The 27233-nt window shown below is 40.9% G+C and overlaps 1 protein-coding gene across 1 annotated transcript in view; it reads left to right on the top strand.

Annotated features, from left to right (window-relative positions):
- Positions 1 to 27233, top strand: part of CHN2 (chimerin 2) — a 435484-nt gene that overhangs the window by 152863 nt on the left and 255388 nt on the right. The window contains exons 2-3 of the mRNA XM_089669879.1: positions 9824 to 9862; positions 22480 to 22535. Coding sequence (XP_089526005.1) covers positions 9824 to 9862; positions 22480 to 22535 — 95 coding nt within the window. The remainder of the gene's footprint in view (positions 1 to 9823; positions 9863 to 22479; positions 22536 to 27233) is intronic.

Genomic DNA, 27233 nt, shown 5'->3' with positions numbered 1-27233 from the left:
ATATATTTTGTCCCTAGTGCTTTGTCCTGTGCCCTGCCTGCATTTTTACCGTTCTTTCTGCCTGGAAACTGAGAAATGTCCATGGCGTCCAAAAAGCGTCCCTTTAGGTCAAAAGCAGTTTTAGACCAGCTAGAGAACAGCGATAGTAAATTAGAACTACTTTGAGTATTGAGTGATAATGATTTGTGGGGAAATTCGTCATCAGACACTGAAAACGATTTTACGACTTTGCTCAGTGATGTGCGAACTTGGCGCTATATTTCAAATTTCAGTGTTTTTGGTTTGATTATATTATTGAATTAAATGTATTATTATATTATTATTTTTTATGATTACTTATTAAATTATAATTTATGATTTCGTGTTTCAAATTTTAACATACCCGGGATGTTTACTAGACTCTTGTTCGGACAGATTTCAGTGAGTTATTCCTAAAAATTACAGGCCTACAATAAAAAATACTACATATTTCCATGCAAAAAAATGTACCGCTTTGAGCACAGAAATACTGACATAATCAGACCGCTAGGGAGGCTACAGTACATATTGTAGTAACATGTCCGACTTTAGGAGCCAAACACTTTTGTACAGGAGAGCATCCAGTGCTATTTTTCACTACCTCCTCCCCTTCCCCAGCACAGAAAAAATGTAACATGTTCAACTTTTGTTGACTGCACTGGAAAGCACTGCGCTGGTGTGAACTAGGGCTATTGGAATACATGTTAAACACTGACCATGTGTTTTTGATGCAGAATAAAAACATATTGAACTGCATCTGGTCTGAACCAGCCTGAAGGTTATTATAGCCACACGGTGAGGGGTGCGCCATAGTAATGCCCATGGCATTGGCCATGTAGTGTATCAAATTTTCAAATGACAACAGTTGGAGTCATCACAATTTTCTTCTTTTTATTAATATTATTATTTTATACACGTCCCTACATGCATTGCTTTGCTGACACTGTTCCCACCCACATTTCATATAACTGGCAGTAACAGTCAGGTTTGAGTGATTCCAGCAGTCTTTATGTTCTGTACTCTTAGGTACTCCATTGGGACTATTCAGCAAAAGATTTCAAAGCTGTAAAGCAGTCTTTACAGAGCTCTAATTCTTTCTGATCTGCCATTATGTAAGCACACAAATTTCCCCACAGCGTTTGATTCTTCAGCTACTGAATCGTGCTTTGGAAGAGTGAGACTTCTTACCAAGCTTAGAATTCAGAAATGTCCACCTCTGTAAAATCTCTCTAATTACACATCGCTGAGCCAAACTATTAATTTCTGCACAGATGAAGTGTTTTCCAGATTAGCAGCAATATAGTGATTGATTTTGCATATTGCCTCAAATTGACTCTTCAAATAGCAATTTTTTTAAATTATTTTTTTATTGGTTTTAGGTTAAATGCAAAATTATACAAAAAGTACAAAAATACAAAAACTACCAGCATTGCAAAATTCCAGCACCAAATGAGCCTAACAAAGATTTCAAAGTGCTCCATGGCAACAGTATATACACAATCTATTAGAAACCATATCATAAAGGGATATGTAGGAACGGGTGTTGAAAAAAAAAGCCTCATCACTATGAGGGGTTCCACAAAAGCAAATAAAGATGTGTACCCACGTTAAGGAAGAACATTGAGGACAAGACGGCTGAATCACAGGATGCAGGCCATAGGGACAAGATTTTACCGAATTTGCTTTAAATTTTTTCAAGAAATTAACAGCACTGGGGTTGTGGTAGTAGCAGCCATATATTGTATGTAGCATTTGTAGTATGTAGTATTTGTATTATCATTTTTTGTTGTGTAATTATTATTTGGAAGCATCAGGTGGTTAGGTAGTTTTTTAACAGTCACACAACCGTTTAGTAACACCAGCGTTGTGGTAACACTTCTTGCAAATAGCTTGTTTTTAAGTGTAATATAGAGCAGCACTACACTACTTTCATTTATTTCATGTGGGAACATTTGTAGTGTTAGCAACAGCTCTTATGTTATTAGGAGATAGCCCACTTACTTGTATTCATTTGGTTAGGTGGCAGCACAGAAGTACCAATTAAATATAACTATTAATTGTGTGTTTAGCTAGAACAACTCTGAAAATATACAGTTTGTTTAGAATTTTTAATATTGTAATTGTCACATTATTATATCCCCCTGTATTAAGCCAGATGTCAGTATGATCATTATGAATCGTTGCCAGGGAGTTCCAGGAAATGTAAAAGACATTACTTTGTCCCATTCGCACCAGCAGAGCTTCAGATTGGGCTTACTGTGAAGCTATTTAGAGAGCACTGGTGTCGGATCAGTTAGAAAGATATGGATTTTGAGCACAGAGCAGGCATTTTGTCAAGAGTGATGATTAGCAGAGATTGGGGCTAATGAAAGTTAAAGTCATTCTTTGGTGTATGGTATTTTTGGTTTGGTTGAGACACTATTGGGACTTGCAAGCATGGCTACACAGCATTATTCTTCCCAGAAATTATCATAGCACTGTGGCAATTGTGCTTCTAGTGCGTGATAACTCTCCTTATTTTTCCAAGTTTCCATTGTAGACCTAATGTGCAACAGCAACTGAATTATAGGAGACAGCCATGTCTGCAAGGAGCATGGGAGTCATGGTCCCAGGTAAGGCAGTAGACCAGGGGTATTGAATTCAAATTCAAGGAGGTCCAGTCACTAAATTTTTTCCAGTCGAGGTCCAAATCTCAAGTTTGTGCTATCAAAGTGCCCCCTTACATCTGCCCCCATCAAAGTGCTGGCTTACATTTGGTGCCCCCATCAAAGTGCCCCCTTATATCTTGTGTCCCCATCCAAGTACCACTTTACATTAGTTATGCCTATCAGAGTATTCATATACATCAATTGTGATCCATCAGTGTGCACACATAGGTTGAAGGAGCCCATCAAAGTTAACAGTGTACATGACGCATATGTCCCTGTAGCCAGACAGGCAGGGGGGCAGAAGATGGGTGAAGAAGTTTGCTACAGGGAGCATGGCATACATAGGACGTCATTGGCTGCTAGGAAGCCAGCGGTCCTAGAAACTGAAGACTGCTATGCAGTAGGGACCTGGCTGCAGACTGGTGGGCTGAAGGTGCAGGCTGGAGTGTCACTCGGTCCGTGTCCAGACCATGGTCTGCCATTTATTGATGGCTGGAGTAGACTATAGAGATGATAGTTTCTGTAGGTTTCTTCACTGGTTTGTTTGAGTAGGGAGTGGTATTGAGGCATTTCTCAGGGTGGTTTCTTCTCACTCTGGGATTTTGTTGCTGCATACATACTGTAGGACTTGGTATTTGTACAGAAGCTTCCCACGATGAATAAGGTCAAAATGAAGCAGATTAATGTTTCATTGGGCTTAGTTTAGGCACGTTGTTCTCTTTAGGGTTTAGGAAAGGAATTAGGGTGGGGGGTTTAAATGTGAAGCCTACACTTTTTTTATGAACCCTGATTAGTTTGTATTGCTCTCTGTATCCCTGATCAAGAAATGTATCCCCTTCTTTCTTTCTTCTGATAACATTATAAAGGGGAAATTCAAAGTTTTGAGTTGTCACCCAAATAGGAATAGAAGGGAAACTTTCTAATAGGAACTCTTGTTGTGGTGACAGGAAAGGTTTCACTCAGTTTGGAGAGATTTCCCGTCTCCTCCTTTTGTCTCTGCAGGACAGGAAAAGAAAGTAAATCTCCCCAATGAAACATAGACAGGGTCGTTAGCTTTTCCTATACTCTATCCAAAACAAAAAAAAGTTTTGGCTTTAGATATGATATATGATAGAATGATTGCAAACGCTTTAAAATGGCAACCAAAACCTGAAAGATGTGGAAGAAAGCGAAAAACTACCAATCGAATGGATAGAAGAATAGCCAAAATGGCAACAATCAGCTCCAGGAAGATCAAAGAAGGTCTAAAGTTACCTGTGAATACTGTTACAATTAGAAGACGCCTATGTGAAGCCAAGCTATCTGCAAGAAGCCCCAGCAAAGTCCCACTGTTGAAAAAAAGACGTGCTGAAGAGGTTACAATTTGCCAAAGAGCACATTGACTGGCCTAAAGAGAAATGGCGCAACATTTTGTGGACTGATGAAAGTCAGATTGTTTTTTTTGGGTCTAGGGGCCGGAGACAGTTTGTCAGACGACCCCCAAACACTGAATTCAAGCCACAGTACACTGTGAAGACAGTGAAGCATGGTTGCGCAAGCATCATGATATGGGGATGTTTCTCATACTACGATGTTGGGCCTATTTATCGCATACCAGGGATCATGGATCAGTTTGAATACATCAGAATACTTGAAGAGGTCATGCTGCCTTATGCTGAAGAGGAAATGCCCTTGAAATGGGTGTTCCAACAAGACAACGACCCCGAACACATCAGTAAACGTGCAACATGTTGCTTCCAGACAAACAAGATTGACGTTATGGAGTGGCCAGCCCAATCCCCAGATCTTAATCCAATAGAAAACTTGTGGGGTGACATCAAAAATGCAGTTTCTGAGGCAAAACCAAGAAATAGAGAAGAACTGTGGAATGTAGTCCAATCATCCTGGGCTGGAATACCTGTTCACAGGTGCCAGAAGTTGGTTGACTCCATGCAACACAGATGTACAGCAGTTCTCAGAAACAGTGCTTATACAACTAAATATTAAGTGATTCAAAGGAAAACAAAATCTTCAAACATTTTTCAGTTTATATAGTGAATGTTTGAGTTTGTAAAGAAGAATACAAACACTGCTATTTTTTTGAACAGTCTAATATTCACTTTTCTTCAATTTTTTTAGAGGAACAACACAAATTTGATATATTTTTCTTCATGTTTTGATTTGGAATAGAATGTGTAGTGTTACCAATGCATTTATGCGTATGGAAATAAACGCTATTAGAAGGATTTTGAGCTTTATTCACTTTTTTCAACACACTGCTATTATTTTGAACACATATATATATATATATATATATATATATATATATATATACTGTATGTATATATATATATATATATATAGTGCATTTCTATTTTAAACTGAATGGGTTGTTTTACATACCTGTAGGCAAAACTTTTTTTTCATTTTGGGTAGAATAAGGGAGTGTTATAACCCCTGTAAGGTTTCTTTTTTGTTCAGTTGGGGGGATTTACCTTCACATCCTGTCCCATAGCCAAAACAGGAATTGAGAGGAAATCCCTGCAAATAAAAGGAATCTCTTGGGGACCCCCAGGTCACCAGAACTAGTGTCCCCATTGGAAAATTTCTCCTCTATTAATTTTCTGGAGACAACCAAAAATTTGGGATTTTATTTTCACTGTCAGTGATAATGGTAAACAGGACAAACAGAGAGGGGTAATATTCCTAGTGGGGACACAGACAGGCAGAAAACCTGACAGGTGTTCTAATCCCTTGCCTCTCTATCCAAAACTAAAAAAAAGTTTTGCCTTTAGTTATAGTTTAAGTGTTAGGGTTAGCGTTAGTATGGTTAAGTGTTAAGGCAGGGGTGTCCAACCAGCGGGCCGCATGTGGCCCAAGAGGGCCTTGCCTGTGGCCCAAGAGGGCTTTGCATTCAGCCCAACAAAAAATTATAAACTTGGAAGGATTGGAGGGAAGCCAGGGATGTTGTGTTTGGCCTATCACCTATGGCTGTGGCTGGTATAGACAAGCAGGGCCCAGTAACGCCTGCAGGGATGACAGGAATAGTACCGGCAGCACATGCAGGAACTCTGCTTTTTAGCATCAGCCAAGTTAGTGCCACACAGGGGCAGACTGACAACTCATGGGGCCCATGGGCAATAGGGGATCATGGAGCCCCTGTGTCCTCGCCCACAATTAAACCACACCCAAAAAAGCCTGTGAAAAGGTACCAGGGGCATCTCATGGGGCCCCCTACTGACCCAGGGCCCTCGGGCAGTGCCCGAGTTCCCAAATGGTCAGTCCGCCCCTGGTACCGCATGACCAGATCTAGGAGGTGCTGGGGTTGGCTTTACCCTCCCAGATTTTAGTTGCACTCCCGCCAAAGGCCCCTGCCCTAAAGCCCTCTACCCCTGACACCGTGCCTGGCCGTTTCTTATCTATGCTCTGTACACACACAGCCTAAACATACAGCACATAGTTAAAATCAAAAAATCTGCCCCACTTTTTCTGCACATCAGCTATCCTTAGGCCCCATTCACTCTTCGTGATTTTGAATCACAGGCAGAACTACTGCAATTCTGCCTACGATTCCAAATCACACTGCAGGCGTGGCAAAATGCACCACGCAAAGCTTGTCACCCAAAAAGGAGCAGGAACTTCTTTTGGGCATCAGCTTTGCACAATGCTTTTTGCTGCTTGATTATATTGCGCAGCAATAGCTGCAAAATTGCACCCGTTTGAGGTTCAATTAAAAATGAATGGCACTCAAACATGCGTGTCGTGTTTTACAACAATTGCAGTGCAATTTAGAATCATGGAGAGAATCTGACCTCGATTCAAAATTGTGAAGTGTGGTTGGGGCCCTTGTTGTTAGTGTTTTTTATGTGTTGCCCAAGACAATTCCTCTTCTTCCAATGTGGCCCAGGGGAGTCAGAAGGTTTAACACCCAGTTTCAAGGGCTTACTTTAGAGGTTGATTATGGTGGTGGTGGGATGTAGATTAACGTTTATTATAAGTTGATCATTATATCTGTAGTGTTTTAGGGGAGGGTTAACTGTTAGCTGGAGTGTACGGCTACTGTTTCTCGGATCAGGAGTCTTACCAGCACCAGGCTCCTGGCACGTTAAACAAATGTATCACTTTCTAAAATGTAAGTACATTCACATCTGATTTATTTATGGAACTTTTATGTTCTGTTATTGGCTGTTTTGGGCACATTAGGAACCTTTGCTGGGGTATTTGTTGATCATACCTGGCAACCCTGGTTTACGTTTCTCGGGAGTTGCATTCAATATAATGGTGCCTGCTGAAGTATAATTGTATTGTGGCCTAAAAAACCAGCCCTTCTGGTTTATGGCTCACATCTCACATCATCTTCAGACTGTTCAAATGAGCAGGCCTCCTTATCCCCTTTCACTGCCTGGTACATTGCTCCTTTGATTGCACAGCTCTGCAAAATATATTACAGTGATGTAAATAATAAATATAGAGAACGCAAGGAATTTAACATTCCTTGGAAGACTTAAAAATAAAAAAGGAATAAATTATTTAATCAACTGCTTTTACTGTAAAAATCTTCAGGCTTGTGTCAGTCGTAATGATGGTAGAGCCAGTTTAAAGAACATTTTTATTGTTGTTGTTGACTGGGGAAATGGTCTATTGATTGAGATGGAGTGCTAACTATTCACTCCCCTGTGTTGGTGCCTCAGGTCCCTGTGGTTCCTATAAATAAAGTAGAAACAAAGGCAAAACGTACATTTTTTATTTTGAATGGAGTAAGAGAGGGTTATAACTCCTGTGGGATTTTTTTTAGTCAAAACAGGAAGTGAGAATAAATCCCTACAAAGTTGTCACAACATTCACCAGAACAGGTGTACCCCTTGGAAGAATTCCCATCTATTCCTGCACTGGTAATAACCGAAAATTTGGTATTTTTCTTTTTACACTCTAATGGTAAACAGAACTGTTAGAGAGTGTGAATCTTTCCAACAGGTATCAATAAAAACCCAACAGGTTTTTTTAATCCCTCTATATTTCATCCAAAACTAAAAAAAAGTTTTGCATTCAGGAATACTTAAAGTGGAAATTCTCTCAGTCAACTCTCTCCATCAGTATTGACTATTTTTAATCCTTTAGGCTGTTAGCATTAGTAAATAGATAGGAAAGTATATCATATTTACTTGTTTTAAGTTTTTTTTTACATTTCTTCACAAATTATGTCAAACATCCTAACAGTCTTCCGGAGGAAAGGGAGGGTTCTCAGCTTAGCCAATGCCTGAGCTAAGAGCAGATGAATTCCAAGAAATAAATGCTACATAAATCATCTGCCCTTACTCAAGATGGCCACTGCCAGAAATTCCAGGGGGGTGTTTTTCAAAATGATTTCTCAGCAGAATAAAGCAAAGAGACATGGATAGATGGCTGAGTTTTCTTTGAATATTAACAATGAATTAAATAGCACTTTTGGTTTGTGGTGCTCAGATGCAGTGCAGTTCCATGTTAAGGTTAAAGCCCAATTCCAGGAAACCTGAAAATATCCCTTGCAGTGGGGCTGCACCCGCATTGCAAAGATTAATTGGTTTTATTTAGTTCAAGGGAGATTAAAAGTACTTTTATTTACCCGATGCTCTGCTCCCCCGCCAGGCGGTGCTCCCACGTGCACTGGCAGTGACTGTCCCTCAGCGTCATTACATCTAGTGCAGGGCTATGGACCCTGCTATGGTCACCAGGACCTAGGATTGTTGGAGCGTAGAAAGGAGACGCTGTGGGGACCGGTCTAGCAGTGCAGAGCAGCAGAGGATTGAGTAAATACACTTTAAAGTCCCCTGGACCTACGCAAACAATTTAGTTCTCACTACAAAGCATACTTTTTAAGTTTCCAGAGCTCCTACGTCCCTCCTCGCCCCACTATGATATTTTTTCTCATACTCTTCCTCCATTCCCTTGCTCATTTCATTCCCATTTCTTCTTTCTCTCTTTTTCACCTCTTTACCATATTCTAACTAACTATATTTTTCATAAGGTACAGAGTACTTACAGACACACAGGTGTAACAATACTCCTCCAATCTAATCTATAATGTTCAAGTACGGAATCCTAAGACATATATGCCTTGAGTTGACACGACTATTGCTATATACCTCACTGTCCTGTTTCTTTAGATCTCCCTACACAAGGACTATTGTACCCCGTATTTCTATAAATTACTTACTGCTAACATCATTGCTATGGGTATATACGGTGCCTTCCCCTTAGGACTGTATTTCAGGTTGAGCTACGATTTACTTCTATGTCCTGAACCCGTCTGCGTTACGGGAGAACATGCTTAAAGACTTGCGCGGACTGCGATCCGTATTTGTTTATGACTTGTTATGCCTTTCATATCTCAATAAAATTTATTGGAAAAAAAAAAAAAAAAAAAAAGTTTCCAGAGCTTGACATTCGGCCTGCTAGACTGGTAACATTTAGTGGTGGAAAGAAATTGCTGCGAGGGCAGGCCTGGATTAAAGATGAGTATTGCTGCAAAAATGGTCCTATGCTGTTTTTTTTATTCAAATTTGGGGACTGCCATTGCTGACCTCCTTCAAGAGATTCTAACGCACTGACCTGGAACAAGCTTGCAGATTAGGAAGGCTTGTTGCAGATGAGTGCCTCAAATATTACTGAGACCAGAGGATCAGCAGGGCAGCCAGGGAACTAGTATTTTTAAAAAGGGAGATCAGCAATGGCTGCCACCATACTTCCTCAGTATATTTTCTGTAAGGTAAAGCTTTACAAAGAGAAATATGTATTGATGCATCGTTCTGAAAAGACTAATTGTTAGGCTGTTATGCTGACCATTGAGGTCAAAGTACTTCCTAGGCCACTTATGCTGGAAAAAGTGTGATTATCAGAAATGTCAAAAGTATTAACTACGTATTTGTTTACCATTAATAAGTCAAGGTACTGAAGATCAAGAGGATCATGATAGCTCTGCAACTAGTTTTTTTTTTTAATGATAGCTCAGCAATGGCAACTGTCACTTCTGTTCATGACAGATTTCCTTTAAGCTCAAATTTCTGGTTCAGCATTTGATTGTAGCAATTTTCAGTTATCGATCTGTGTATTCATCTAGGAACAGTTCCCACAAGATAACTACGAATCGGTTCACTTCCCAGCACAGTTCACTAACAGATTGATTTCTTCTTCTGTTGTAGATGCAGAGGAATACCAACCCCCCATCTGGAAATCATACTGTGAGTATTGTGTGTATGGCTTTATAATCTCCTCTTTGTCTAGACATTATGTGTATATCAAAGTAACAGAGGTAAATCTGGAGCAATATTTAAATCTAATCAATAAATACAATTTACAAATGAATATCCTGTTACAGGAAAGCTGTTCTAATATTGAATTCTCCCAAGAATAATTCCATACCACTCTTAGTAAATAGCATTGCCTTTCATATGTTCTTTATATTGGTAACAGTTTACAATACAGCGACCTTTTGAAATGTGAAATAAAATACAATACAAAAAGGCAATGTCTCCTAATGTGTGGCCTCTATGTTTGACTTACTGCCGAATATAGACTATGATTTTGTTATACTACAGAACGATAGATAAACAGATGTTTAAGACATTCACATGGGTGGCGAGGGGCACATAGTTTGCTGCATTCAGAGCCAGCTGGATGCCACTTCTGGGCACAGCAACACTCTGTGTTCTGGCCGAATAAAAATGATCCAATTAGCTATGGATAGAATTCCTCAGAAACACCATCCCTGTACATACACCATCTGTGTCCAGGGTCAGACAGAGGTTCTGTTCACATGTAAATTCTCAGTTGAGCAAAGAAAGTATGGGATGCATCCAGCCCGTGCATGAGGGTATGTGTGATGGCTTCAGCCAGTGCTGCTCCACTGGCCACACCCCATGATGTGTTTTGCCCCGCCTACCAAAGCTTAGTCAAAGTCTACGACTAAGCCTCAGTGGCCAAAGCGAAACGCGTCAGCAGGAATGGTCACTGGAGCATGGCCACTGGAGCAGCGCTGAGGTCATCGCACATACTCACATGCACTGGGCTGAGTGAGCAGCATTCCATACTTTCTTTACGGCACTTCTGGATCAGTTAACCTTGACGCCAGCACCCCTCTTCCTAAGTTCCAGTAGGGAAGTACATTACACTTCGGGCTTTGAGCAGCACCACAAGGTTTTATAGTTCTCAGACGAGAAGTTAAATTCAAGCAGCGATGGCACAGGCTATTGATTTGTGCAGAGTATAAATCTGATAGCTGGTGCTGTTCACACAGCAGTTTTTAGAACTTTTGGCAGGAATCTACTGATTTGTGCTGGCGACCGCCTCTCTATGGCTTTGTGAATGTAGCCGTAGTATTCTGTTATGTAAATTAATTTTTAATCAAAGTAAACCTATGCTGGCTGCTTCAGATATTTGAAGTTGAAGCTCTGACTTTCCCATTTCTGCCTCCTTATTGGTCAAGGAAGCAGTTTGTCACATAGAAGGACCAATGGCAGGGTGCTTGAGGCAGGAGGTCATAGGACTAAATGTTAGATTTGGGGTTCCCATGCTTTGCTAGACAACTGCTTTCCTCCAGTACTCCCAAAACCTGATGTGCTTAACTTATCCTTGCTCCTATCTTACTACTTTTGCAGTCAGACAGGTTAAGGATTCATGTTGCTGGGCATTTTTTTTCCTGCATCTCTCCTTCATTTGAAAGACACATGAAATGCAGTCTAGCAACTCTCTTTGATTTCAATGGTATAGTGTAGATGACAGTTCAGAGGCTGCACTTGCCCTACTTGCAGGTACTATTGAGGTGCGTTTGAACTGCAGGCAAAGCAGGTCATATTCAGCCTTTTCATGGCAAACACGTTTGATCAGTGCTACATTAAAATGGAAAAAGCTGCATTTAAGAGGAACCTCATCTGCCTGAGCCATGAGGCTTACTGTTTTCTATTTTATTCTTACATAGTTTGCAGCTGCCCCTGATTTCAAGGGACAGCCTAAGGTTTATATAACTTATATTGAACATTGATCATCTTAAAATCCTTGTCAGAGTCATACTTTGCTATTATCCCTCCTTCAGATGGTTGATTTCATGCATAGATGGTTTCTAGTGGCAAGATTTACTGGATTCTTGCGGCTGGTATGAAAGGTACGAAAACAGCAGTGGCTGGTGAGACAAGAGTTTGCTGCTCACATATATCCACACAACCAGCAGTTACCTGGGCTTAGGGACGGATGTTTGGGCACATCTTGACACATCTTTCTGCATCCAGGCTTGGACCTCTGTCCCTAGACGCAGGTAATCAGTGGTTGTGCAGATACATGGAAATAGCGATGGCTGCTCTCATGCTGTCATTACTTTGTACAGGCTGAGCTGCTGCCACACTTTGCATACACCTGTCATTCCAACTGCAAGAATCCAGTGATTCTTGCCGCTGGAGACTGGTGTATGCATATAGTCACTGGTGTTAAGGATGCCTTAATAGTGTTCTAGTGTTCTTTTTTTTAGCATTTAAAGTAGGACTAAAAGGAAAAGCAAAAATGACATATGCTGCTGTCTGCTCCCCAGGTTCCCCAAATAATACAGTTTTATTAGCTGTTGATCCTGCCAGTAGATCCATGGATTTTCCACTTCCTGTAACAGGGTAATAACATTACCTCTTCGTAGTGGTATCACTGGAGTGTTGTTAGCCTGAGGACTGGGAAGCTTTAGAGGGACATGTAGCTTTAGGTGGACTTTAAAGCAGAACACCAGGATTTATATTTTTTCTATACTTAGGCTGGCCATACATTATACAATTTGCTTGAGATTTTCACTTTAATTTACCAAAAACCATATAATATGAGGTCAAACCTAAACAACACTTTCAATTGTATCCAATAAGAAAGGCCATTGCACTACATAGTTGAAGGTAAATCTAAAGGAAATTGGGCAGAAATTGGATAGAAAATTGTATAGTGTATGGCCAGCCTTACATTGGTCCAGCTTGGCTCATTGTAAGTATCCATATCTGATATCTGCTGGGCTGTTGGGAATGCTGAAAATCGCTGTACTAATTGGTGCAATATGGAGTGATAGCCGTGATTTTCCTGGTCTACTCCAGCGACTTTCACTTTGTTCACTTAAAACAAGAATAACTTACTCTGCACCACCGCCATTATGAGAACGTTTTTTTTTCCCCAGTGAATATAATTTATTCTCTGATTGTATGAGGTGTACATTGTGATTTCATCATCCCCTTCTCTGTATCTCCTTCAATCAGGGAATGGCTTGTATTTAGTGAAAGAAAAATGATATGGCATTTCTACTGATTAAGCAACGTTCAGTGTACAGAGAGGAAGATCCTGGATATCAGATATGGATACTTACATTAAACCAAGCTGGGCCAGTGTAAGCTTGCAAACAAGATAATTACTGGAGTTCTGCTTTAAGTAATCAACAAACAAATTAATGATCAAGCACAGCTAACACAATTTAAGCAGTTACAGCAGCAGTTTGTTTTCTTTTTCTCTTGGAATAAAGGTTGACATTGTCAAAAAACTTCCTCCGTCAGTATAAAAGTTTTTCCCATCTCCTGTAAATGTCACTTAACCCCTTTCCGCCCAGCCCAAGTTCCATTTAGGTGTGTCTGTATGCCTGGGGCATGGGACGAACTGTCTGATCACATGAACCCTGAGGATGGCTGTCACAGTGGTCATATGATTGAAGGAATGTGTCCTGCTGGCTCCTGATCATTGCAAGAGACTAGGAGCTGTCTATGACAGCTTAGTCACTGTGCTGAGAGCGTGCAGAGAATGCGCTCTGAGCACAGAAACCTGGGCCATTTGTGGATGTATGTGGGCATTAAAGCCTACCCTCTTTGCCACTGCACATATGTGTTACATGGGCAGCAAGAGGTTAATGTACTGAATACCATTACAGGTATTCACCCATATAATTATCAGAATACAATATTTTTGTTATAGTGATCCTTTAAAACATTGGGGTTGATTTACTAAAACTGGAGACTGCAAATTCTGCTGCAGTTCTGCACAGAAACCAGCTTCCAGTTTTTTTTTTTCTATCAAAGCTTAAAGTAGAACTTTACCCATAACAACTTGATAAAATAATGTTCTTTAGCAGGGAACATACATTTCACATTAATAGTTATGCTACCAATATTAGTGTGTGCAGTAAATTGCCTCCAGCATTGTTCCTGTTTCTTCTTGCTGGAGGCTGCCATTCTGCTGAAACCCATAGCCCCTGAGCAACAGTAAATCTTTTGGCGGTCAGCAGATGGACCTCTACAATCTCAGCACAGTGCCTAAAAATAGAGAGCAACTGAGCATGTGCAGAGCATAGTGCGATAGTGTATTACTGGATTTTAAACAGTATAGTCCCTTATGTTTAATGTTTGGCATAGTTATACCTGCAGAAGGGGCCAGCCTGACGTGGTCTGACAGGTCTTCATTTCTGACTAAAGTTCCACTTTAAAGTGGTTGTAAACCCTCTCATGTACCCAGTGAAGTGACTGGCCTCAGAAGATACACAGAGATGAAATAAATCCTCCTTCAAAAGGTTTTACTTGTTTATTTTGCAGTTTTTTCTTATGTACATCCCTTTAAATGGGATGTTTTTTAGGTAAAATCCTTCTGCAGTTTTCAGTATGACATGACAGAGGAGGGGGCAAGGAGCTGCAGTTAGAGCTGACTGCAGGAAAAGGACACCCCCCCCCCTACACAGCACACAGGAGCTATGTTGTGAATAGACATGCTGTCTGCTGAGCTCTCTTAACCCCTCCCCCCCCCCCCCACACACACACAACTGTATCTCATGTGCTTGGGAAAACTTGTCAGAAGTGACTCATGATGATAATAGAGAAGCACCAGAGAGAAATGACACTTAGTCCCCGGTCACACCAGCGTAACTTTTCATGTGATTTGATCATTTCAAATCACATGACAAGTCGCACCCTATTGTCCGCAATGAAAGTGGTCAAATCAGTGCAACTATGACCCTGCCGGTGTCACACTGATTTTAAAGTAGTTCATGCACTACTTTTTGAAAGTGCAGGTGTGATTTGCATAGGTATCTGTGCATGAAGTCGCACAGATGTCTTCCAAGTTGCACCTGAAGTCACACTGACATCCAACTTTGAAATCTCAATTTCCAGAAATCTCAGATTTCAAAGTTGGATCGGTGTGATCAAAGACTTAGAGCTTTGCAGAAAGACAAGTAAACACTACAGATTGTTCAGATTTTATGACTGAGATTTACAACCACTTTAACGGAACATGCTGAAGTTAGAAGCTGATTGGCTACCATGCACAGCTATACCAGATTTTGAACCCTCCAGTTTTAGTAAATCAACCTAACATGCATTAAAAGAGATGCAGTGTGGAGGTATACTGTGATGGGTTTGTATGTCCCTCAGCTCCCCTTTGTCAGTAGTATATAAACACCGCTCCAGCATCATGTCCCTTGAAGGATTTTGGCCGCAGTTTTTCATTTTAGATTGACGATATGTCCATTGTTCTAGTACAGCCTTTCACTGCTGTCAAGAACTGTTAAAATACTTCTCATCCTTTACTTTGTTCCTTTGGCCACAGACAGGTTTGTGAACAATTATTAAGAACTTCTTCTGGATGATTCAAATCTGTTGAGTTGCTCTAAAGATAAATGACGTGCAGGAAAATATGAATAGTTAGGTGGCCTGAAGCTGCTGAAAATGTGCATGAAAAAAGCAAGTCACGAAAAGCTGACTTCCAGTTCAGAGATGGGATATTAGCTAAGTCGTTAAGCTCTATGTAGATAATGCATTTCGTCAAAAAAAAAAAAAAAAAGGAAAAGCTGTAGAAATGTTCTGGAATAAGCTGATCCATCGATATGGTGCTTTGAGGTCGAATAAAGAACAGTAAAATGTCTAAGCTTTCATCATATCTTCAGGAGGATCTGCCTCTGTATGCATAACCTCATTGTGGCTATATTGAAAATATAATCGTATTATAGCCTTATATTAGATGCAGAATCACAACTAGTTACAGCACAATAGTATATAACTATCCAGACACACCGAAAACAAATGCCTTCCTCTTCGTCACCATGGAAATTGAACAATGATGCTTATTGTCTTTATTTTTTCTTTTGTCCCCAATTGTTTATAATTTCATAGTGAAGCGCTCTCCTCTCGAGTTGCACATTGCTGTTAGGAAACACTTACGTTTCCAAGTTGATTGGGAAGCATGCTGCACTACTTGCTGAATGGCCTTCATTAGATCATTTGTTAGCATTCATTTTGTTGAGTTCGTTCTTAAAGCGGTATTAAACCCAAAACCAAAAAAATTTTGGCACCATTGTTTGGCAAATCGGCATTTCCACCGGCCTTACAACCCTTTAAGAGTGAATAGATAAGAGCCTATATCACATTGGTCACTTCATTGATCACAAGGGCATTTTACACCCAGATCACGTCCTTCCACAGCTCAAAATTCCCTCCCTTTGAAACATTCCAATTTGGCCAAATTTTATGTTTTCTCCATATGGTCAAAAAAGGAATTGGCTAACACTACCATGGGAACAGGTTTTTTTTAATAGATGTATGCAGGATAAGACACAGAGTGGGTGGCATTTTGAAGCTATACCAGTTATTCTTGATGGTCTCTACCAAGCTGCCCAACAAACCTGCCTGAGAGTTAAGAGATTGACAAGAATAATGGGAACTCCTGGATCACCACGATGGTGCCCACTAGACTTGCCAAAATCTATCCTAACACCTCCCCTTTTTAAAGAATTAGAGCTAATGGACTTGCCCCAAAATCAAATGGTTTTGGAAGAGAATTCATGCACTGATCTACTCAGTTACCATGATCAGTATCCCCAAGAATGCACACATGGCTCTTTAAACAAGCCTATAGATGACACCTCTGGACATTCCCAGAAATCTTCATCTTCTTCATATTTATAGCTGCTAAACTGTCGATCACAAAGGTCTGGAAGATCTTGGTGGTCGATATTGCAGCCACAAAAAGTAAAATCGCTTGGACCACGTTTAACGAGGAAATAGTAAGCATCCTGCCAGACAAACAGATGAAGTTTAAAAGGGTCTGGGAACCATGGTTACATTATATACAACCTTGCACCTAGCTTGATCATTGAAACATAAATGGAATGGGGTTCTGGCCAGATCTCATGCATTCTTTTCTTCACCTCCTAGGACCAAATTTTCTATCCATGCATGGGCTAGCTGATTGTATGATCGACTCCCCACCAGCAGAATATAATAGCACAATGGGAGGGAGTCCACCATCCACATCGAATGTGTGGATTAGGAAATCGGACCATTTTTTCTCATTCAACCCGCTGACTGAAAGAAAAAAAAATTATTACTCTATGGGCAGCCTAAGCCTTTTAGCATTTAACCTTTCTGATAATGCCTGTGTCCCCTGTTGTGCACGATGGTATTTCCACCCAGACCCTAAGTCACTACAGGACAGAACTATTAGGTGCAATGCCGAACTAGGTGCCTGAACCACCCAAAAGTCTGTTAGATGTGAAGATTCTGACAGAAGCAGGGGCAGAGTGACCATTTGGAAACTCGGGCACTGCCCAAGAGCCCAGGGTCAGTAGGGGGCCCCATGAGATGCCCCTGGTACCTTTTTCATACGCTTTTTTTGAGTTTGGGCAAGGACACAGGGGCCCCATGATCCCCTATTGCCCAGGGACCCCATGAGTTGTCAGTCTGCCCCTGGACAGAAGCTATATCCCTTGAAGATAGGGAAGGTCAAACTTGACGCCCACCAGAGAGGTAAGTATAAAGTATCTTCTACAACAGAAACGATGCTTTAGGCTTCTTGCACACTGAGGTAATAACTTACTGATGTTTATACACAGGGATCTTTGCTGACAGAAAGATCCTCAGTAAAACACAAGTTATGTTCTATAGAGACCTTGAATATATGCATAGGTGCGTAAATGCGCAGATAACACCGTACATTTTTTCTTCATCCTCTTACAGCTGTCAGTATTGCAATTTACATGTATATGTTATATACTTGTGTATACACACGTATGCACGTAAATTATTGCACTCAGACGTAAAATTATTATTTTTGTTTTTTGCTGCTCTGAACACATCACTGCATTACTCAGCTGTGTGCATTGATCTATAGACGACAATGCACCTGGGTTAATATCTTTAAAAAAAAAAAAATACACGGCTATAAATGGCTTTTTTGGCTTGTGTGCAAGAGGTCTTAGACATGGCAAAAACACGTTTACAATGTTTGAAATTTCACAAATCAGCCCTTTAATGCTAAGGTGTGGTAAAGCAGCTGGTGTTTTCATTTAGTCAGTGATGGAAAGCATGCTGTATAGGAAATTATTTAAGTTTTTATACACAGATATTCAGCTTAGAAAAGATGTTGTTTACATACACTATATTACCAAAAGTATTGTTCCAATCACCTCCATTGCCACAGGTGCATAAAATCAAGCACCTAGGCATGCAGACTACTTCTACAAACATTTGTAAAACAATGGATTGCTCTCAGGAGCTCAGTGAATTCAAGCGTGGTACCGTGATAGGTTGCCACCTGTACATCCATCCATCAGTGAAATTTCCTTGTTACTAAATATTCCACAGTCAACTGTTAGTGGTATTATAACAAAGTGGAAGCAACTGGGAACAACAACAACTCAGCCATGAAATGGTAGGCCACGTCTGCAGAGTCAATAGCTATATACTCTTGGAATTCATGGAATGGGTTTCCATGGGTGAGCAGCTGCATCCAAGCCTTACATCACCAAGTGCAATGCAAAGCGTCGGATGCAGTGGTGTAAAGCCTACCGCCACTGGACTCTAGAGCAGTGGAGACGTGTTTTTTCCCGTGTGGAATCGCGGTTCTCTTTCTGGCAATCCAATGGACATGTCTGGGTTTGGCAGATGTCAGGTGCTTTCCTGATTGCATTGTCCCAAGTGTAAAATTGGAGGAGGGGGGATTATGGTATGGGGTTGTTTTTGAGGGTTGGGCTTGGCCCCCTAGTTCCAGTGAAGGGAACTCTTAAGGCGTCAGCATACTAAGACATTTTGGACAATTGCATGCTCCCTGCTTTGTGGGAACAGTTTGGGGATGGCCCCTTCCTGTTCCTACATGACTGTGCACCAGTGCACAAAGCAAGGTCCATAAAGACATGGATGAGCACGTTTGGGGTGGAGGAACTTGACTGCCTGCACAGAGTCCTGACCTCAACCCGATAGAACACCTTTGGGATGAATTAAAGCAGAGACTGCGAGCCAGGCCTTCTCATCCAACATCAGTGCCTGACCTCACAAATGTGCTTCTGGAAGAATGGTCAAACATTCCCATAGACACACTCCTAAACCTTGTAGACAGCCTTCCCAGAAGAGTTGAATTTGTTATAAGGTGGGCCAACTCAATATTGAACCCTAGGGATTAAGACTGGGCTGCCATTAAAGTTCTTGTGCATGTAAAGGCAGGCATCCCAATACTTTTGGCAATATAGTGTATGTATTAGGGAAGCTTTTTATACATTGGGGCTGATTTACTAAAGCTGGAAAGTGCAAAATCTGGTGAAACTCTACACAGAAACCAATCAGCTTCCAGATTTTATTTTCAAAGTTTAAAGCAACATTAAACCTTCATTTTTTCTTTGCTGAAATAGCAAACATGTTATACTTACCCACTCTATGCAATGGTGTTGCACAGAGCAGCCCAGATCCTCCTTCTGGGGTACCCTGCTAGCGCTCCAAGCTCCTCCTCTTTGGTGGGTGCCCCCATGGAAAGCGGCTTTCCATGGGGGCACCTGTGCGAGCTTGCTCCCAAGTCACCCTGTCTGCGTCCATTGACACAGTGCGGGTGGCTCAACCCTGCCCCAATGCTGGCTCAGCACAGCATTTGATTGACAATGGCTCCTGCTGCCAACAATCTGCCCAGGAAGGAGGGAAACAGCGGCGAGAACAGCTGCTCTCATGCACATCACTGGATCGAATCAGGCTCAGGTAAGTATGGGGGGGCTGGGGGCATCCTGCAGCACAGAAGGTTTTTCACCCTGAAGCATAGAATGGCGTTTTGGAAAGAAGTTTGAGATGCAGATTATTGCAGGACGACCTCTGCTCCTACTGTGTCTTTCCTTTATGTACTCTCAAGGAGATATGAACCAATCAGCCTTAACTTAAAGACCACTGAAAGGTTAAATGAAAAACATTGATTATCTTGTTGCAATGGCATCTGAAAGTTGGTGGGATATATTAGGCAGCAAGTAAACATGTTGTCCCTGAAGTTGACAGATGAAAGAAGAAAAATGGGCATCACAGTTTGTTGTATATGGGGCTGCATAGCCACAGAGTAGTCAGGGTGCCCCTGCTGACCCATGTCCATAGCCAAAAGTGCCTACAATAAGCACGTGATAATCAGAACTGAGCAATGGAAGAAGATGGCCTGATCTGATGAATCACATTTTCTTTTACATCATGTGGATGGCCTGGTGTGTGTGTGCAGTGCTGACCTGGGGAAGAGATGGCACCAGGATGCAGTATGGGAAGAAGCAAGCCAGCAGAGGCAGGGTGATGCTAAGGGGCAACACCCCTTCATGGAAACAGTATTATTTGATAGCTGTGACATCTTTAGCTGGACAATGAACCCTGCCTCACTGGTTCAAGAATGGTTTGAGAAACACAACAATGAGTTTGAGGTGTTGACTTGGCCTCCAACTTCTCCAGAACTCAATCCAATTGCGCATCTGTGGGATGTCCTGCAAAAACAAGTCTGATCCATGGAAGCCCCACCTTGCAATTTATGGGGATTAAAAAGGGTCTGCTGCTGACAGCTTGGTGCCAGATACCACAGCATACCCTCAGGTTTAGTGGAGTCTATATCTTGATGAGTCAGGGCTGTTGTGATTGCAAAAGGTGGACCTACTCAATATTAGATTGGTGGTTGTAAAGTTATGTCTGATTGGTATAAATCAGTGAGTGATTCAAATCAAGAAAAACTAAAATGTGGGATTTGTGTGAATTTGTGTAGCATTTAAAGCCTATACGAAGTATACCAAAGGTATACACTGATCTTATATATATATATATATATATATATATATATATATATATTATTGTGCAGGATGTGCGACAGTAATTTGTAAACCTATATATACACAGTGAAATATAACATTCTCAGTATGTGACTTTTAAACTAATGTGATTTTGATTTGTGGTAGAGAAAGATGTCTGTTCAGCATTTGTGCTTATGCATAAATAATGCTGATCACTAAACATTTCCATATTAGTATAACAGTAATTTTATTACACCGTGGGCTGTGTAAGACAGATGAAACATTTATGGTAAGTTTATTTTTCTATAAATCTATACTTATCTACATAGTGCCTTTGCATTCTACAGTATGCAGTACCCCACTGCTCACCAGTAATCCCATAACCACCACCATGCAAGAGTCAAGGGGTGGCAGAGTTTTACCGTAGGCTTTCGTAATATTTCAGAATGAACTTTATCCCCCTCCCTTGTTGGTGTCCCTAATAAACTGCTTCCTAAGCTGGGTACACGCTATAAGAAAACCCGGCGAATAATTGTCCAGTTTTTCTCAATGTTTTGCAGCAAGTCTAACCGAAGATGGTACTAATTGTATGAAAATTCTCGATTGACAAAGGGTTTTTTTTTTTTGTTTGATGTAGAAACATTGTAGCTTGCTGAATCTGTAGTCATGCCTGTGAGTATGATTGTAGGGTGACCCTTACTTCGATGTCACAGAACAGATACATCCATAGCTGTCTAGGAGAGCAACATCAAAATGCATTATGTCCATATCACAGAAAGGAAAGATTGATACAGTGGCATTGATATTAGTTGTACCAATATGGCAGTGAGCGTAGTTCATTAGGCAGCAGTAATGCCAAAGGTGGCCATTTGCTAAAACTGATGAACACAGAATGAGGTTCAGTTGTGCATAGTAACCAATCAGCTTCCACGTTATAATGTCAAAGCTTATTTGAACAAACTGAAGGTAGAAGCTGATTGGCTACTATGCACAGCTGCACCAGATTCTGTGTGCACCAGTTTTAGTAAATCCCCTCCAAGTGTCACAAAAAGCCATAGATAAAAGTTATACATTTTTGTGTTGGCCATAGAAGCTCTTTTCTCACTCTTTTTATCACAAAGCCCAAAGGAACTGATAAGATGCTTATTGGCACAACCAACAAATTGCTGCTTCTAATATGGAACTGGCTGTGTACCTTTGATCCAGCCATGAAACCATGACATTTCCACGGAGGCCATCCGAAATAGAGGCTCTTTGAAGTCTGGGACTTTGGATCTGATCATCATTTAACCCAAAAGTTTCACATTAGTAGCAAGACAGAGCTGATCTTCTGCAGGGGAATAGCTTCAGATTAAAGATGAGTATTTTAACAAAATACATATCAGATTTTTTTTTCATGTATAGAATAAGGCATTTTTATCATCTGTAAACTGTAGTTTTGCTATGTGAGTATGACAATCCTATCTTTATGTAAAAAAAGAAAATCCATCTTCTGCGTTCTGTTGCAGAATTTTCTTCAGAAGATTATTATTGATTAAATCATGAACTAGACATCCAAAGGAAATTTCAATTTCTATGGAAATTTAATACATCAATATTTTTTTAATTTTGAAAGTGTCAAAATATTAGCTGTTTTGACCAGTAAGCAAAAAGTGGAAAGACAATGTAGATCAGCCAAGATAAGTCATGTCTGAACTTGGTTTGTTTCCTGCAATGATAAACATAACTCTATTGCTATCTTTGTTCTTGAAAACATTGCTACAAATTGTTACAATCGCTGCTTGACTTTCTCATCCATAGTGTATCAGTTACAGCAAGAAGCTCCTCGGCCCAGAAGGATTGTATCCACACAAGAGGTTTGTTTCTTTTGTTCTTAATTGTTTAATACTCGTCTTGTATTAAAAAAAAATCCATATACTCTATAACTGCCTTTCTCAACCAGGGTGCCTTGAGGTTTCTTCAGGGGTGCCTTGGCAAAATTTCTAAAAATTGCCCAAAACTTGTTTACAAGCCAACGGGTAGAACAAGCCTGCCTTTTAGTTACACAAAGCCACAGGTTTTCATTGTGAACCATTACGACCTTCTAGCCGCTGGCATCCTGACAACCAATGACATCATCAGTTGATAAGGAGGATGTTAGCTGCCTGCACAGAATCCTAGTTTGACCCTCGCCTGCCCCTCTGAATCAATGTTGGGTGTCCTACATGTGTGGATGTTGCTGCGTTATATAATACTATTAGAATAGTTTTTCATAATTTAGTTGTTCATAATTTAGAATGGGGTGCCTCAAGACTGTCCATAATTTAGAATGGGGTGCCTCAAGACTGTCCATAATTTTAAAGGGTGCTTTGACTGAAAAAAGGTTCAGAAAAACTGCTCTATAAGGATGCAGACCAGATAGTATTTCTGTAAAATAGTAAAGCAGGTGCTGTTACTTACCTCTTGCTAAAACCAACTTGATAGACTGCCGAAGTCATCTACATATATAAACAACCCACTTTATCACTGATCATTGGACAAATGAGCATGCTTTTATTAAGATGCCACTTCATCAGCATCCACTTTCCCAGGCAGCACACCAACAAATCATATTGTACCTGCAACTGTTTTCAACATACAGTTTCTAAAGTATTACAATGTAGATGTAGAATCACTGTTGAATAAGGTGCAGTTTATTTATTTAAGAATAAAACCTATATAGACTTACCTATTATCACCAGCTGTCTTCAGTTCATACATTTTCATGGTCTTTGCATTTTTAGGGTCTGATTCGAAAGGCTGTGGGTTTGTATCAATGAAAAATACAGCTTGCTTTTGATATCAGTTTGAGATGCTTCTGAGATCATTCAGAATTCATTGACAGGTGCAATTGTTCAAAAAGTAAAAATAAAAGTGAGCGCTAGATGGAAAAGCTGCTATGCGCCAATAAGTACCAAACAACTTAAAAAAAAGAACATATAAAAGAGAAGGGCGCAGCGCTAGAACACAATATAATTAAACCATATACATATAAAATGGTGACAAAGTGCCAAAAACTGTGCATAAGAATAATGATAGTCCTTTAAACATCAAATGGTGACTGAAAAAACGTGCGTCTTCCGGTGATCAGAGTAACTGAATCATGCACTCACCAGATGCATAATTCAAATATGCATATAGATGGTATCCCGATATCCATACGCAGTTATCTCATAAACGGATCTGGTCATCATCTAAGCACAGCAGTCCATCCAAAGAATCCTCTTATGAATCGTGTGTTGCCACACTAGGACACCCCTCAGCTGTCCCCTAAGAGACTCTGCAAGTATTAGACTCTGGTTTCTTTGGGTTAGTAGAAGAAAGGCTGCTGAGGTTTGGAATTAATTGCACAACTAATCTTTGCAGAGCTGGATATCCAGCTCTGCAAAGATTAGTTGTGCAATTAATTCCAAACCTCAGCAGCCTTTCTTCTACTAACCCAAAGAAACCAGAGTCTAATACTTGCAGAGTCTCTTAGGGGACAGCTGAGGGGTGTCCTAGTGTGGCAACACACGATTCATAAGAGGATTCTTTGGATGGACTGCTGTGCTTAGATGATGACCAGATCCGTTTATGAGATAACTGCGTATGGATATCGGGATACCATCTATATGCATATTTGAATTATGCATCTGGTGAGTGCATGATTCAGTTACTCTGATCACCGGAAGACGCGCGTTTTTTCAGTCACCATTTGATGTTTAAAGGACTATCATTATTCTTATGCACAGTTTTTGGCACTTTGTCACCATTTTATATGTATATGGTTTAATTATATTGTGTTCTAGCGCTGCGCCCTTCTCTTTTATAGGTGCAATTGTTCTGCAGTTCAGCTCCTTCTTACCTGCATTTGATATGCATCAAGCTGCTTTTGCTTTCCCATAGACTTGTATGGGGAGAGAATCAGTTCTGATGTGAACAAAGGCCTTTGACACAAGTTCTTCAACAAAGTATTATTTTTGTGGTTGTAAACCATGTGACTTTACTTTTCCCTTCCTGTTTTCTGTTTCAGTGATTTTATTGATTTCTTTAAAGAAATGTTTTCAGAAAAATTTGTGCAGACAGGGCATCAAGAATACAAAATAACTCTATTGACATATACAGTACATCAAAACATTACTGGGATCTGTTAAGTCAGATGAGATGTCTAGGAGTAGACCCCATGTGCCCAAATGTTTGAATGGCTTCAATACAAGCCTTAAGCCTGTACACATGGTAAGTTTTTTTTTCTTAAAAAAAAAAAAAAATAAAACTGAGCAGCTCGCAAGGAGGTCTCTGTACTCATTATTTGATGTTAGTACAGTGATCTCCCAGCTGTGCTATTGTGTTCTGACAGAAGGACGGCCCCCTACCAGGACACACCAGTCAGTGCTCGCAGCCAGTGGCTGAGAGCGCTGAACAAATGCCAATCAGCTGCTGGTTTTGTAGCATGCACGTTTGACAGAAGCCGATCATGAGATCGGCTTCTTTCAAACAGGAACCTGTACATACGGGCCAAATGTTGGCCAGTATCTACTGTACTGGCTGATTTTGGCTGATATTCAGCCCTTGTGTATAGGGCTTAAAGATCAGATCCAACCACACTTATCACTTTATCCCTCCAGTTTTGCTTTTCATCTGTAACATGGCTTGCCTCTTAACTGTCAGTAAGCATGTGCAAAAAATTTAAATTTCTTGTTTTTATTGGATGTACCTGCCTACTTGCAAGTCATGCACACAGTTGAGGAAATCCTTTAAAATAATTTCTTACATTGTGAAACACTCCAGTGTTCCACAGTAGGTTGAGTCCGCACTGAATATTCTGATTAGGGATGAGCTCAGGTGTCAGTCAGGGGTCAGTTTGGAGACCAGTAGGTATAGCAGTAGAGAGGTTCACATTGACCAGAGGGATAAGTACATGAGAAGGTCATCCTGGCAGAAAATGAGGCCAGCTCTGAGCACTAACCAGTCTTCACCAGAGCTCCTGATGGTAGAGATGGGTTTTGCATGCTAGATTCAGGTTGCATTCCTCAGAATCACCCCACCAGGTGGTGAGCAGGCCAGGATCTGGTGGCAGATGCAGCAGGTAAGGAACAAGCAGAAACATAGCCAGTAAACAAGCCAGAATATTATTAATATACAGGATTTTATAGCGCCAACAGTTTGCGCAGTATTTTACAACATGAGGGCAGACAGTACAGTTACGATACAATTCAGTACAGTGGGAATCAGAGGGCCCTGCTTGTTAGAACTTACAATCTAGGAGGAAGGGTCAAGTGATACAAAAGAAAATAGTTGTGGGGGATGAGCTGATGGAGAAAATAAAACTCCAGTTGTTAGGTGGGAGCAGAATAGGCTTCTCTGAAGAGAAGGGTTTGCAGGGATCGCCTAAAAGCAAACATCTTAGGAGATGTTTTCTTTTAGACGGGAGATAGTAGGAGATAGACAGATTTGGGGTAGAGCGTTCCATAGGATAGGAGAGGCTTGGGAAATGTCCTGGAGGTGAGTATGGGAGGAGATGAGGGAGCTAGAGAGCAGGAGGTCTTGGAAGGAAAGAAGAGAATGATTTAGAGTATTTAGAGACTAGGTTAGTGATGTAGCTGGGGGCTGAGTTGTGCGTGGCTTTTTAAGTAGTTGTAAGTATTTTGAATTTAATTCATTGTGAGTGAGCCAGTGGAGGGACTGGCAGGGAGGGGTAGCAGACACTGAACGGTTGGAAAGGTGGATGAGCCTGGCAGCAGCATTTATGATGGACTGAAGGTCTAGCCTATGTAAAGGTAATCCCATGAGGAGAGAGTTGCAGTAGTCGAGGCGATAGATGACCAGGGAGTGAACCGGGAGCTTTGTGGTGACATTTGTTAGAAAGGGACGTATTTTGGAGATGGTGCGGTGGTTTAGGCGGCAGGATTTGGACAGTGATTGAACTATCCTTCCGGCCCCATGTCCAGAGTCCAGGATTACACCTAGAACCTTGGCATGTGGGGACGGGGAGATAGTTGTATCATCGATCTTGAGAGAGAATTCAGGGAAAGAGGCACGTGGGGGATGAAAAATTATGACAGTTTTGGACAGATTGAGTTTGAGAAAGTGTTGTGACATCCAGCTTGATAAGTCTGTTAGTAAATTAGTAATTCATGAGGAGACTGAAGGAGTGAGCTGAGGGGAAATGTTGATATTGTCAACATAGAGATGGTATTGGAAGTCATGGGAAGCTATCAGTAACTAGTAGCTATAACTATTTGTGAGTTTTAGGAGAGCAGTTTCTATGGAGTGTTGAGGGCGAACTCCAGGCTGAACGGGATCAAGAAGATTGTTCCTGTTGTGATCTCTCAGCCAGTTGTAGACCAAACAATCAAGGAGTTTGGATAAAAAGGGGAGTAAGGAGATGGGGTGTAGATTGTTAAGATTGGTGGGGCTTTTTAAGTATGGGGGTAACTAGTGCATGTTTTAGAGAGTTGGGGAAGATGCAAGAAGAATGGGAGAAATTTCAAGTTGTGACTTAGAGAGCGTAGGATAGAGACAGAGGGTGCCTATGGCATTTGCAACAGGGTCCAGGG

Source organism: Staurois parvus, unplaced genomic scaffold, assembly GCF_062004578.1.
Source record: "Staurois parvus isolate SC_StPar_1 unplaced genomic scaffold, SC_StPar_1.0 ptg000082l, whole genome shotgun sequence".
Taxonomy (NCBI): Eukaryota; Metazoa; Chordata; class Amphibia; order Anura; family Ranidae; genus Staurois; species Staurois parvus.
Note: the sequence above shows the minus strand (reverse complement) of the source record. Positions and strands in the feature narration are given on the sequence as shown.